This window comes from Mytilus edulis, chromosome 3 (assembly GCF_963676685.1).
Source record: "Mytilus edulis chromosome 3, xbMytEdul2.2, whole genome shotgun sequence".
NCBI lineage: Eukaryota > Metazoa > Mollusca > Bivalvia > Mytilida > Mytilidae > Mytilus > Mytilus edulis.
The window spans coordinates 5,257,224-5,273,101 of NC_092346.1; the positions used below are offsets into that span (position 1 = coordinate 5,257,224).

At 31.1% G+C, this 15,878-nt stretch overlaps 1 protein-coding gene across 1 annotated transcript; it reads left to right on the forward strand.

The window, feature by feature from the left end:
- The first annotated feature begins 8,230 nt into the window (after positions 1-8,230).
- Positions 8,231-13,748, forward strand: LOC139515673 (barrier-to-autointegration factor-like). Its single transcript, XM_071305315.1, has 4 exons — positions 8,231-8,347; positions 10,093-10,222; positions 10,962-12,078; positions 12,673-13,748. The coding sequence occupies exons 2-3, from the start codon at positions 10,097-10,099 to the stop codon at positions 11,106-11,108; spliced, it is 273 nt and encodes a 90-aa protein (XP_071161416.1). The 5' UTR covers positions 8,231-8,347; positions 10,093-10,096; the 3' UTR covers positions 11,109-12,078; positions 12,673-13,748.
- Positions 13,749-15,878: the final 2,130 nt, after the last annotated feature.

Below are 15,878 nucleotides of genomic sequence, written 5' to 3' on the forward strand. Positions count from 1 at the left end.
TATTTGCTAACTTTAAAAAAATCTTCTCCTCTAAAACTACTAAACCAAATTCAACCAAACTGCAACTGAATGATCGATCAGTAGGGTGTATAAAATAAAGTTTGTGCTTTATTTTTTATTTCGTCAAAAAACATGGCCGTCATGGCTAAAAATAGAACACAGGGTAAAATGCAGTTTTTGGCTTATATCAGTTATTTATCTCAAAAACTCCAGCATTTAGAGCAAATAAGACAAGAAGTTAAAGTATTTATTAGGTCAAGGTCTACCTGTCCTGAAATTTTCAGCCGAATTGGGTAACTGTTTTTTCAGGTATAATGCCCCTGAATTGATGATTTTAAAGAAATTTTGCAGTTTTTGGTTATTATCTTGAATATTATTAAAGATACAGATAAACTGTTAATAGCAAAAATGTTAAGCAAAGTAAGATCTACAAATAAGTCAATTTGACCAAAATTGTCAATTGACCCCTTCAGGAGTTATTGCCCTTTAAAGACTTTTTTCACAATTTGTTCATCATGTTGACTTACTTTAAAAAATCTTCTCCTTAATTGAAACTGCTGTATCAATTTCAGCCAAACTTAGGCTAAATGAGTTTCAGAGTATCTAGTATAAATTTTATATTTCATTTCCTTGTATGTCAGATACATAGCTCCTATGGCTAAAATAGAACATAGGAGAAAATGATTTTTTTTTTTTGCTTTTGAAGAAAATAGGACGATTCAAAGAACATTTAAATAAATTGAAAAGCAAAAATAATCATTAATGAGAGATTTAACCAAAAAAATTAAGGTGAGCGATTCAGGCTCTTGAGAGCCTCTTGTTTATGTTATTTCTTCATAGACAGAAAAAATATTACAGTCATTCCTTAATTAAATATTCTTAATTTTAACTGAATGCCTATGTACATACAATGAGTGATCTTGGATGACTTCATAATTCATATTTTTATTAAAAGTGTGGTTAGTAATTCTATTTTCACATAAGAAATTAATAAAAGAAATTTATGTCATATTTTTTAGGACAGTATCAAAAAAGAAATAGAAGAATTAAGATAAACGTTCCTAATTTCTAGATTCTAGAAATCACAAAAATATCTACTTTGAACAATTTTTTTAATAAGTTATCTCCCTTATAAAAATCTCTATTTGGTTCTTTAATTCTGATGCATTAAAATATACCGGTTTTAAAAAGGAAATGTGAAGTTCTAATCAAAAGACTTTCCTGTAAAATTATTTTTCATTTTCCTTATAATATTCAATGTTAAGATATGATATTGAGTTTTAAAATAAGCAGCATGATTATAAATGGCAACCCGATATATTATCTTTAGAAGGTCCAGTTTAACTGTGTAGTTCTGCCTTAGATAACTAGTTCTGTCTTAGCTGACTAGTTCTGCCTCAGCTGACTAGTTCTGCCTTAGTTGACTAGTTCTGTCTTGCAAGATCTTTTTATAGGTGCTCAATGAATGATGAATGTTTATATTAGGTGCTGAATTATTAGTTGTTATTTTTAACCTTTACATACTGTCTCCAGACTGAAATCCTGCACACGTTTTTCTTCTTCACGCTGATGGAGGTTAGTTCAAAGTGAATCTCTTAGAATTATTTTGGCAATAATAAAGAGACATTCTTATATAAAAAAAATATTTATATGTGAACTTTTCCCATTGTGATCTCAAATGCAACATATTCATTATTTGTCTCAATAATAGTTTGTATTTTTTTAAGCAACATTAAGTTTAGAGATCTGTTTGTTGAGTCATGTAGGATATACCAGTTACTTTATTCCTTAGTTGATCATTTAGTTGATCAAATTGTGTATATAGAGCTTATGTTATTTGGTTTGTAAGTATAATCAAGACTAACCTATAATCTATGTTATAGAATTGATTGTCTTTCTTGTTATAGGAGCGCTTTACATGTAATTTGTACTTGTATATTGTAAATATTGTATTTGTTATAGTTAAACGCAAATCAATTCGCTTTTTAAATGTTTTATGGGATGACCTCCCTTTGTTTTTGTTATATAACTTTTTGTTAATACATTTGTAGTAGATAACCATTGTAAATTTTAGATACATCTTGGTGTTGTTCTGTTCCAATAACTTTTGATGTCTTTCTTACAAAACTTCATGTAAAATTATTTATATAGATTTTATTGGCCCTTTTCAATTCATATATCATATCATTTAATTAATTTTGTTAAAAATTCCTCTAAACATTCCTAAAAAAAACAAAATCAGGAGAGTGCAATAAATATTTACATATCAAGTAAAGATTATTATAATGGCTTTTAGAACTTCTTTAATCTTGTCTTATTTGCATTCTTTACCTGGAAGACAAGAAAAAAAGATCTGATGCTATTAAACTACGCAATTTTTCAGTGGACAAATTTTCATACCAATATTGAGGAACATTACTGTTCAAATCACTTGCATGTTTTTAGCTCACCTGGCCTAAAAGGCCATGTGAGCTTTTCTCATCACTTGGCGTCCGTCGTCGTCGTCGTCTGTCGTCGTTAACAATTTTTCAAACATCTTCTCCTCTGAAACTACTGAATGGATTTGAATGAAACTTAACATGATTGTTCCTTAGTATATCCTGCACAAAATGTGCGCTTCGATTTTTGATCCGTCAAAAAAGATGGCCGCCGTTACTTAAAATAGAACATAGGGGTCAAATGCAGTTTTTGGCTTATATCTCAAAAACGAAAGCATTTAGAGCAAATCTGACATGGGATAAAAATGTTCATTAGGTCAAGATCTATCAGCCCTGAAATTTTCAGATGAATCAAACAAACCATTGTTGGGTTGCTGCCACTTAATTGATAATTTTAAGGAAATTTTGCAGTTTTTGGTCATTATCTTGAATATTATTATAGATAAAGATAAACTGTAAACAGCAAAAAAGATCAGCAAAGTAAGATCTACAAATAAGTTAATATGACCAAAATTGTCAATTGACCCCTTAAGGGGTTATTGTCCTTTAATGACAATTTTTCACAATTTGTTCATCATATTTGCTAACTTTAAAAAATCTTCTCCTCTGAAACTACTGAATGGATTTGGTTAAAACTTAGCATGGTTGTTCCTTAGATTATCCTGCACAAAGTGTGTGCTTTGATTTTTGATCCGTCAAAAAACATGGCCGCCGTTACTTAAAATAGAACATAGGGGTCAAATGCAGTTTTTGGCTTATATCTCAAAAACGAAAGCATTAAGAGCAAATCTGACATGGAGTAAAAATGTTCATTAGGTCAATATTTATCAGCCTTGAAATTTTCAGATGAAACAAACATCCAATTGTTGGGTTGCTGCCACTTAATTGGTAATTTTAAGGAAATTTTGCAGTTTTTGGTCATTATCTTGAATATTATTATAGATAAAGATAAACTGTAAACAGCAAAGTAAGATCTACAAATAAGTTAATATGACCAAAATTGTCAATTGACCCCTTAAGGGGTTATTGTCCTTTAATGACAATTTTTCACAATTTGTTCATCATATTTGCCAACTTTAAAAAATCTTCTCCTCTGAAACTACTGAATGGATTTGGTTAAAACTTAGCATGGTTGTTCCTTAGATTATCCTGCACAAAGTGTGTGCTTTAATTTTTGATCCGTCAAAAAACATGGCCGCCGTTACTTAAAATAGAACATAGGGGTCAAATGCAGTTTTTGGCTTATATCTCAAAAACGAAAGCATTAAGAGCAAATCTGACAGGCTAAAAATGTTCATTAGGTCAATATCTATCAGCCCTGAAATTTTCAGATGAATCAAACATCCAATTGTTGGGTTGCTGCCACTTAATTGGTAATTTTAAGGAAATTTTGCAGTTTTTGGTCATTATCTTGAATATTATTATAGATAAAGATAAACTGTAAACAGCAAATATGATCAGCAAAGTAAGATCTACAAATAAGTCAATTTGACCAAAATTGTCAATTGACCTCTTTAGGAGTTATTGCCCTTTAAAGACTTTTTTCACAATTTGTTCATCATGTTGACTTACTTTAAAAAATCTTCTCTTATGAAACTGCTGTATCAATTTCAGCCAAACTTAGGCTAAATGAGTTTCAGAGTTTCAGAGTATCTAGTATAAATTTTATATTTCATTTCCTTGTATGTCAAGAAACATAGCTCCTATGGCTAAAATAGAACATAGGAGAAAATGATTTTTTTTTGCTTTTGAAGAAAATAGGACGATTCAAAGAACATTTAAATAAATTGAAAAGCCAAATAATCATTGATGAGAGATTAAACCAAAAAAATTCAGGTGAGCGATTCAGGCTCTTGAGAGCCTCTTGTTTGTCAATCAACTTTATAAATTTTCTATTGGCTTCAAAGTAACATAGATTAATTTCATTCTGTTTCTAAAGAATCTGGAAAAAAAGCATTGCTTGAAGGATGTATGGTGACCTATATTTGCTTTTATCCATGTCCTTTGCTGTCTGGTGAACAGATGTCGTACTCAGTTTTTGCAATCATACATTTTGATTACTTCCCTTTGTATTTGTGATCATACATTTTGATTACTTCCCTTTGTATTTATGAAACTGCTTACTGAAGGTTTTGTTGTAAATTTTGATAATACTATCCAGAGTGCATTTAATTTGAATTTTGAAATCAAGTGTACTTCCATTTACATTTTTTTTTGTAATCTTTATATATGTCTATGCTTCTTCCTGTTTTGTTTGGTCCCACAGAGTCAGTAAAACTTGTTAGGATAAGCACTTAGGCTAGGTCAGGAAACTTGTCTCATGGGCACTCAAACCACATTTTCTCATAAACACTTACATTTTATTATATCTCTGTAATTATAAAGAAGTTGATTTGTAAATTCAAAAATATATTATCACCTCACAGATTGAGATAGAGGAAGACTTTGTTATTATTAGTTCTGTAGAATAACTCTTATGGTCCTATATAAATATGCATTGTCTCATATGCAATGAATGAAGCAGAATTTATCACATATCTTTTTTTTTCTTTAAAAAACTTTTTTTTTCTTGTAACAATAGTTCAAGATAAACGTATATTAACTTAGTTCAAAACTTCTTTTTTTTTTATGCTTGACAGATATATTGCTTTAAAGCTGTTAACAAAGTATACATCTTTATGGATGAATGTTTCCATCTGGCATATAATATTGTATAAACTTTGTCTTCAGCGTTCAGTGACTGCTAAAGAAAACTGTAAAGTTTTTACACACAATATTTTTCAGTTATTATGGATTAATTGCTTGTCTGTTTGGCAGGGTTTGTCTGGCCTTTACTGCCTGTTATAAGTTCATTAATAATGTAAAATTTTAATGATACCTTTTATGTGATAAAAAAATTAGGTACTGTTTATATTAAAATGTGGACCATACGAGCTATTGCTACAATGATTTAGATATAGTATTTATAGAAAGGTGTCTAAATGCTGTGATACACATACATAATGTTAACATATGACGAAAGTCTCTAGAACTAATAAATTTTATCTTCCATACAGTCATATTTTTATTTATTATCACTTTGCCAAAACAAACCTCAATTTTGGGTTAAGATTGCATGAAATGAAATCAGTCCCTACGGTACTGATTCTACTGAATTGATACCTAAATCTTTCATGGTTTAAAACTACTTCTGAGATGAACAAAATATAGTGAATTGATCAATAACATTCTTAACATCCTATCCAGAAATTTATGAATGAAATATTTGCTAAGATATTCAAGTTACTAAGTGAAGAAAATTACAACTTTTGCAATAAGCATTAACCTAATATCTGTTCTAAAAATATCAATGATATCATTGTTAAAGTAATCTTTGGTTTGGAGTTATCTTTCTTTGTCCGTAATTGTAGTTGAATCAACTACATCTAATGCTTTACACAATGAAATGTTTAATTTAACCTCCCACTGAACTAAAGCAATCTTTACCTTTCATTGCTTACAAGCACTTTGATTAATCCACACACTGTTTGTCCATTTGTTCTAAATGTTTGACCTATTATGGTATTTTCTTAATATCACCAATAGACATAGAATATATATACCTGGATATCATGTACCAGTGAACTTGTGATGGTGGGATCATGGCAGAGGTGGATTAAGAGGGGGGGGGGGGGGTGTCCTGCCCCCTTTTTTCTGTGGAAAAAATGGTTGATTATATAGGGAATCATTGCAGCATGACCGGAGCAAGCCCCCTCTCAGGCAGTCATTCAGCCCCCAATTGTGAAAAGTTATGGATCTGCCACTGCATAGCAAAGTGTCCTATAGACACATATTCTTGTTTGTTGTGTATTTTACTTTTAGAACACATGGTCTTGATAAGTTAAAACCAGTATATAAGAAAAATTGGTTCAAACCCATCACATTTTGTACATGCAAAAATGTCAGGCTATCTCAACCATTTCAGAGAAGTTAGGTGTTGTTGATTAAGATGGTCTATTGCACAGTCCAATATTTTGCAAATTCCTGTTAACCTTTTAAATATTTTTTCTGGTTCTTGGGTACATATTAAACTCACCCCAAAAAAAAAATAATAATGATATAGTCTTTTGTGCATTTTTAATGAAAAAAGATGTGATAAAAAATAGATGTGGTATGATTGCCAGAGAAACAGCTATCCATCATAGTCGAAATACAGTAGATGTTAGCATCTGAAGGTCACTGTGTTGCCTTCAATAAAGAGCAAAAACAATACCACATAGCAAACAAAAAGTAATGTCATGAGAATACTGAACTCTGAGGAAAACAAATGGCCCCTCATGACAAAATGTTAAAGCGTTCAAAATTGTAAACCAACAACCAGATTTGCATACAAACAATCAAAATATATCTGATATACACAACTTTTGAGGAAAATGTTTTGTACTAAGAATTTAAGAGAATTTATTGATAATTTGTGGTTTTGTAGGTACAAGAATACTTTTCCATATTAATTCCTGATGTGAGAAAAAAAAAAGCAACAAAGCTAATTTTTGCTGTAATTACTGCATTTGGACTTTGATAAATTGTTAAAAATCACAGTCTGACTTTTATTCTAAAGGTTTTCAGATATTGGGATGATTTTTGATATGTGAGCTAACCATGATGAGTTACAGATTAAGTTTAAGTTTCGTTCCGCTCCTCTAATTTTGTCAAAATTAAGGGTTTACAACTTTGAAAATCATAGTTATACAGACTTTTTTTCTATACACCTCCAGATTTTGATCTGATTTTTTTATATATGAGAGACTACCATCATGTTTGTGTCCACATGTGTTATTGAAATTGCAGATTTTTCAACTTTTTGAGACAGGGCCATTCGTGTCGCTTTGACACATCTAGTTTTATATGATCTATGCATTAAAATGGGACATATATTTGCCCCCCCCCCCTTTCCACAAACAAACACGCATACAGGCACTAAGTCTTGTCTCAGAAAAAATAAATCCTATATACCTAATTTTATTTTCTAAGACAAGTGCCTACCCCCCCCCACCCCCCCTTTTTTTTTCTCTGGGACCCCCCTTAAAAGAATGGCTTGAATTGTAGCAAAATTTTCACAATATCAAACAGGAACGAGGAAATAATATTATAATACAAAATTAAAATTTTTTTTTTTTCCCTGGTTGATTTTCCATGGACACAAACTATTTTTTTTCACTTTCCATCTTAAAAATTATATCAGGAATAATTAGAATCTATATTTTTATAATCTCAATGTTTAGCATATGTTTTTCCTTATTTAGCTTCAGTGGAAACAGGTTATTAATTTCACTTAATCCCTTTTTAAAAAAATTATTTAAGGGAGCAGAACCATTTAACATTTTAATGTTGGTTTTTTCCTTAGAAATATTCTATCCCCAAGATGAGACTACTATTGTTATATATAGTAGTCTCAGTCCCAATTTGATGAAAAAAAATATTGTGATCAAGCAGATGCTCTAAATTCATATTTTCTCTGTGGTGTACGGTGACAGTGTTAGATTTTGATTGTTAGTGTCTAAAAGCTAAAAAAAATATGTTAATATTAGTGGCGCAAAAAAAAATTCCGGACTCAGACAAAACACTTGACCCCCTACCGAAAGGTCAATTATTGCAACCTTAAAACAAGAAAGTACAAATATTCAAATTACCTAGAACATGTTAAATGCTTTAAAAAAATATTTATTTTACGGTTCTCCTATGTGAGGAGGACAGATCTAGATCAAAAGAAAAAGTCAGAATCTTTTTAATGTTTAAGTATAGCTGAAAAATTGAAACTGATTCAAGCTGCTTTTATACATTGACTACTTGTGAAAGCGCCAATTTCCTGAAAACGAAACTCGACGAAACAGTACATTATTTATCTTTAAATCGGAAAAATCCCAACACAAGTGAGTACGTTCATAATCTTATATATGAAGGAAGCATCAATCAGGCGATTAAAGTAATGACAACTGCAAATAAAATGACAATAAATGCATTCCGCCACAAGGTTTATAGTCCACTTTCGTTTTCCCTAATTTGTTGGGCAAACATCAGAGCTTCATTGAGCTTCACCCATCAAATTCCACATTACCAGTAACTTATTAGTTGTGTCAGGTATAAGTTGTTTGATTTAAAGTTCTGGATTTGTTAATTATAAAATCCATGTGACGTGTTTTATCCATATGTTAATGATTAATGTGAATAGAAAATACAATATTAATCTAGTTATTGATTTGATTGCAATTTGTTCATCATTTATTTGCTATTTGGTGATTTTTAGTCTTTGGTTTGACCCGGCTGGGTTTCAAACCAACGGTATCAGGTCTGTTCGCGCCCAATACACTTTCGCACCCTACACGTTGGCACCTCGCACGTTCGCACCCAAGGTCCGTTCGCACTCTACACGTTCGCGCCCAATTTTAATTCAAATTCCAGTTGAATAATTGGAAAATCATGATTGGGTTTTTTAAATTGCTTTGTTGCAAATACTGAATGTATTTATAGCTTGGTACGATGAAAACATTGAAGATTTTAAATGAAAACACAAAAGATAATTATTTTTATCAGCTTGGTCCCTTTGATCTGAAACAATGAAACAATAAAATGTAGGAACCAAAATATAGCAATTCTTTAATATAACCAACGATCTCCCACACTTATGGTGAACATGATACCACTATTCTATGGTTTATTCTATCAAAAGTAGACAGTAAAGTACATATATTGTTGTTATTGTGACACTATCATTATAAATAGAAAGTGAAAGTACATATATATTGTTGTTATGGTGACACTATCATTATAAATAGAAAGTGAAAGTTAATATATATGTATTAAAAGTAACTTGTGAGAGTCATAATTGTCTTATTCTTTAGCTGTCATTAATGTGTATCCATGCTAGTCTTCACGCGGAGTGGCAGCCCAGGCAGCTCAGGCTGGTAAAATTGCTCTCGGGCCTGTAAAAATCAGACCTACAGGCCAACAGAATCTAACTAAAAATTTTCTAAAATTGTGCTGGGAGCCTGTAGATTTAGCAGTTCAGTGTGAAGACTGCCATGCATGGTGTCTGTTCCATATATCTTATCTATATGAAATGATGTCCATTAGGATTTAGCCCCACAATGATTCTGTATTCATTGGGCATGGTACATTTGTAGGATGCATGAGTATTTTGACAATTTTACTGCAATAGATGATTTCAGTCAGGTTCCCACTAAGGTGAGTCTATGAGTCCTGGTCTCACGAAAAATATGTCTGGTAAATTTTTGGTTTTTAGTTCAAACTTTGCTTCTGTGGTCAACATGGTCAACCTTTAATATTTCATATTGAACTGTAAAGTTACACATGTATGAAATTTACCTTGTTTTATAATGATTGCCTGTCCATCAATCACTGGACAGATTATAAACTAGTAAAAAGAGAAAGGTTTATATGCAATAGAAATTATTTTCAATTCATCAAATGAGATATATATTTCAAGAATATTTTGATTCCAGATTCATTTATTTTATACATGTACCAACTATTTGAAGAAACATTTTCAAATGGAAAGTCTGTTGAAATGTTAGGTCCTGTCCCTGAGACCACTTGATCATTCACAGAATCAACCAGTATGTTTAACTAGTTATATGAAAATTTCTTATCTTTGTAGTAAAATGTCTTCAACTTCTCAAAAACACAGAAATTTTGTAATGGAGCCAATGGGTGACAAACCTGTAACAGAGCTCGCAGGGATTGGACCAGTTTATGGTGGTAGACTGACAGAAGCAGGTTTTGATTGTGTAAGTTTTATCACTTTTGATAAATAACACAAAAATATACAAGAAGATGCTGACAAAATTACAGTTGGGCAGGTGTTGAAACAAAGAGTTTTTAAACACCTGTTTACGTGACGTTTTATGGTATACCGTTGTCTGTCTGTCCAACCGTTGTCAACTACCATTTTTGTTTTTTACAAGAACTTTAAAACAAGAACGATAACTATCTTTACTATACTGTAAACCAACTTATTTTCACAAATGCTTTATTTTGCATTTAGCCCTTTCTGGTTTAATTTCACGATTTTCAAATTTACTTGATGTAGTTAGGTACATTTTTCTCAGGAAAGATCCAAGAGTTAACTTTTAGCAACAAATTATATTCGCGTTTGTCTTATGCTTGTGAAAGTTGCCTAAATATACATATTGATACATAGATCTGTCTGTTAAAAGATTGAAGTGATGATTTTCATAGTAATGATGTAATGCAAAATTTAAAAACCTAGTCTAAAGTTTTCATTGGTTTATAGTGAATCATGACAAAATTGCAGGTTGACCCGATACACTTGTACTTGATTATATAAATGAGTAAAATAAGATAAAAAATTCTAAAACCGACCGTGCGAGGGCTGTATAGCCAGTCAAGGTCGTTAAAAACTTCCATATATAAAAATTTCTACCTACCGATAATTTTTTTAGAAATTAGGAAACCCTCCCTAAACAAACGTTTTTTCTTAATGCTTTGTGTATATCTTTTTTTCAGGCCTATGTTGTCTTAGGACAGTTTTTAGTGCTGAAAAAAGATGAAGATATGTTTAAAGATTGGTTGAAAGATTTGACTGGAGCCACTTCAAAACAACAGAATGACTGCTTTCAATGCTTAAAAGAGTGGTGTGATCAATTCTTGTGAATGTTGTATCAGTACGATAAAAATGTAAAACTATTATCATCTTATAAATGTGGAACCTTTAATCATCTTCCAAGTGTTTTATTGGTTAGCATTTAATGTATCTTTGTTAATCAACCAAGGACATTTATTGTGTATTATCAAATACGAATATTCTGAATTAAAAATTTTAAATCAAAAATACACATTTTTGACTATGTTGATAATAATTCAATAACTGAGGAACAAATGAGTTTATAATATAAAAAATAATATTTTTCATGATTTTAGGAAAAAAACACTAAAACACTATATATTTACCTGAAAAACATCAGGCCTGCAAGAAAGACTATAGGTCAAGTCAATTGTATTGTTATGATTTTGTTTTGTAATCATCAAAAGTTTTTTTCAAATATGAATGCAAAAAGGGCTGGTTACATTTAGCTAAACTTTGTAAATCATTGAAATAACACATACAGTCAAATTTTGAGCTTTTTTATAAAATGATGCAGCTTATTGCATCCTATTATTTCTAAAACAGTTGTCTTGAATATGTAATGTAGCTGTCAGATCTATTTGTTTATGCACATAGCTTTCAAAATATATTTACTAATTGTTCATTTTCATCAAATAATTTATTAATTTTTATACAACAATGAAGCCACATTTACAACAAAATAAGCATATCTTATTTATACAACACAGTTATGAAGTTATTGTTGTAACTATTGCATTACTATATATAATTATTATTCATGGAATAACTATTTTGTGGGTTAAGGTGAACCAATGATTTGAATGTTCAATGAAATACACCATTAAATAGACTTGCATGCAGGATTTGACAAAGCCACAAAATTAAATAATGAAAAATACAATTCTTCTACAATCTGCAGTATTTTGTTTTAGAAGGGATGGCAAGTTTTGATGGTGGGAGGAAGCATCCCAAAGATGTTAACTGTGTTGCCATTTATTTTATTCTTATTGTTTTAAGGTAGATCATAAGTAAATATTTTTTGAGACAGAATTTTCTTATACTTAGCCAGAATGAAGATTTTAATATGCTCTTTTCAAATATATAATAAAAAGGAGGGGTCACCGTGCTATTTTTCAAGCTATGAGTCGTTAAAAATTGCCTAAATTTGGTTAGATTGTTCATGGGAAAACACATTTGTGTGCATAAAAAAAATCTATGAGATAGAATTTTGAAAAAAATTGTGAAAAGATAGGTTTTGTAATATGTTTTAAGAAAATAAAAAGAAAAAATGGTGTCACCGAACTTGTTTTCTTGCTACAAGTAAAAAGAAAAAAATTCCCTATCTGTCCAGTATAAATTTTTTACTAAAAGAGTTATCTTCCCTTAAATGGCTCGTATGAAAAAAATGATTCTAAAAACAAGAAAAATTATATTTGTTTAAATATTTTGGATTATACAATAAATTGCCAAGTTTTCTTTATATTATTAAACAGTCTAACCATTAAATTGCAAATCTGTCTTCAAATTTGCAGATTTAGGCAAATAACTAGACCGATTTTTTACTGTGATTGTTCAATCCAAGATGGCGGTATACCATGAATCTACCTTAAGGCCAAATAAATGAAAACCAGCTTCTCAGTGCCTCACTCATCAACTCAAAACCTGCTTCATGGCTGGTTTTATTTTAGAAGAAACAGTTCAGTGGTGAATTAACCTGGCTGGTTGAATTTTGGTTGCTATTTGAACATTTATTTATATAGCCATGTGTTTATGTATTCACACCCTTATCATATATTTTATTGAAATGTATACAGTACACAAGAATTTCACCAGATAAACATGTTAGATTACATTCATGAATGTGCAAGTTTGGTTGGTTATTTTTCTTTCTTTGACATTGTAACTTTTTATGTGAATTGAATATTAGTTTGTCCAAGTTTTATTGTTTAAAACTTGAAATCAAATTGATAGTTACATGGTAATGCACCAATTTAGAATTTTTAATACTAAACATTTTATCTGCTAAAGAGGAAGCTCCACAAATTCTATTCTATTTGTTTGAGTGTTTCAATCACTAGCAGAGTCAAAACCTTAACGCTGTCAAAACCAAATGGTATTTCAATATTAAAGCGTTTATATGATATTCATTAACTTTGATTTACTAATTAAATGTAGTTTGTGATGATGTCGTACATAAAAAATATCCAAAGTATTTTATTTGTTTAGTTTGCAATATTTTTGTTGTTAACATAGGTGTAACGCTTTCCTTTAGTAGTTGTTACCTTTTTTTTTTAATATTTGGTGCAAAATATGACTTTTAATTGATCAAAAAATATATATATGGAACTTTGTACTGGCCTCACTATGTAACCAGACAAAAGTTCTCTTGTTTAAGTGCATGTAATGTCATTTGTAGTTATTTTAAAGCCAATTATCCCAAATTAATCATGTAAATTTAAAAGCAGATGCATCCAACTTTAAATCAAGGGGAATGTCATAGTAAACTGTAATTAATTAAATTAGTTCAGAAAGAGGACTGCAAATAATAATAAAATTATTAGTTTGAATAACTTGATCTGAGTTCTGCCACATTGTTGACATTGTAATTACCAGTACAAAATGGTGATGAGATTATATGTACCGGTAGTTGTAATTTATTAGATAAATAAAAGCTTTGTTTTATCTACTTTATGTAATTAAATTCCTCCGCCATGTTTCCTTTTTCAGATAATTGGAGTTTGAGTGTTCCTTTTGTACCTTTTGCCTCTTTTTGTGTCCCATTTCTGGGCATTATGTTTTCCGGTATGTCCCTCCGTTAATTCATCTGTCCCGCTTCAGGTTAAAGCTTTTGATAAAGGTAGTTTTTGATGAAGTCGGATCAACTTGAAACTTAGTAAACATGTTCCCTATATGATCTTTCTAATTTTAATGCCAAATTTAGAGTTTTTACCCCATTTTCAAGGTCCACTCAAAATAGAAAATGATAGTGTGGATGGGGTATCCGTGTACTAGGCACACATTCTTGTTATAACTGCTTATATTTTACTATTAAATCACCGTCCAAGATTAGGGAGGACTATTGTTTTGTTTATTAATCAGGCCGTTGGTTTTCTTGTTTGATTGGGTTTTACATTTGTCATTTTGGGGCTTTCTATGCTGTATGTATTTTGACTATTGTTTAGTCCTATTGTCTACATCATATGGTCTCTTGTGGAGGGTAGTCTCATTTGCAATCATACCACATCTTCTACTTTATATGTATGTGTTACAATCATTCCATACATCAAACATAATTAACCCATTGCTTATAGTATCGGAGGAAAGGTTCTTATCTCAACTAAATATTGATAATGAGGCCAAGGTCAGTTGAGCCCTGCCGGACACCATACAATCATTCCATATACCAAATATATGAGCTGTTGCTTGAATACCTGAGAAATTGCCTAAAACCTCAAAAACTAAACATTGATCAATGAACAATGAGGTCAAGGTCACATGACACTGCAAGACAGAAATATACCCCTTACAATCATTCTATTTACCTTTTGCTCTAGGCCCTACCATAAGAGTGCCCATGCTGAAATGTCTCGCCTTCTTTACTAACCATTAATACTATGTTAATAGTCCTAAATATAAAGCTTTACAACAACTACTGTGGATTCACTTAGTTTCGTGGATTTCAATTTTCGTGGGTATTTAATTTCGTGGTTTTGCCAATATCTCCACACAAAGCCTATAGAAAAGTGTAATTCATTAAACATTTTAATTCGTGTTTCACCTGTATCCACGAAAATTACAAATATTGGTATCCGACGAATAATAATGAATCCACAGTATCACATAACTTAACATGATCCAAGAAGTTAGGTCAAGGTCATATAAACCAAACAAGAAATACATGTACACCTTACAATCATTCAATACACTAAATATATTGCTTGTAGCACTTAACCATGAAAGCTTAACGTTGACCAATGAACCATGAAAATGAGATCATGGTCAGATTAACAATCCCAGGCAAACATGTACACCTAACGGGTAGGATTGTGCCTGATGTTCATATGATGAAATCATAATCTTTCAGTCAGTTTAATTGAAGTCTGGAGCTGGCATGTCAGTTAACTGCTAGTAGTCTGTTGTTATTTATGTATTATTGTCATTTTGTTTATTTTCTTTGGTTACATCTTCTGACATCAGACTCGGATTTCTCTTGAACTGAATTTTAATGTGCGTATTGTTATGCGTTTACTTTACTACATTGGTTAGAGGTATAGGGGGAGGGTTGAGATCTCACAAACATGTTTAACCCCGCCGCATTTTTGCGCCTGTCCCAAGTCAGGAGCCTCTGGCCTTTGTTAGTCTTGTATTATTTTAATTTTAGTTTCTTGTGTACAATTTGGAAATTAGTATGGCGTTCATTATCACTGGACTAGTATATATTTGTTTAGGGGCCAGCTGAGGGACGCCTCCGGGTGCGGGAATTTCTCGCTACATTGAAGACCTGTTGGTGACCCTCTGCTGTTGTTTTTTATTTGGTCGGGTTGTTGTCTCTTTGACACATTCCCCATTTCCATTCTCAATTTTACACCTTATAATCATTGAATCAATCTGCATTAAATATAGTTTACATACTGCTTATAGTATTGCAGAAACAAACTTAACCTTGACCAATGAACCATAAAAATGAGGTCATGGTCAGATTAACAATCCCAGGCAAACATGTACACCTTATAATCATTGAATCAATCTATGCATCAAATATAGTTGACAAACTGCTTATAGTATTGCAGAAACAAACTTAACCATGAAAACTTAAC

Coding starts and splice junctions, on each gene's coding strand:
- LOC139515673 (XM_071305315.1), top strand. CDS start 10,097: ATGTCTTCAACTTCTCAAAAACACAGAAATTTTGTAATGGAGCCAATG. Junction 10,223..10,961: donor CAGAAGCAGGTTTTGATTGT/GTAAGTTTTATC, acceptor TCTTTTTTTCAG/GCCTATGTTGTCTTAGGACA.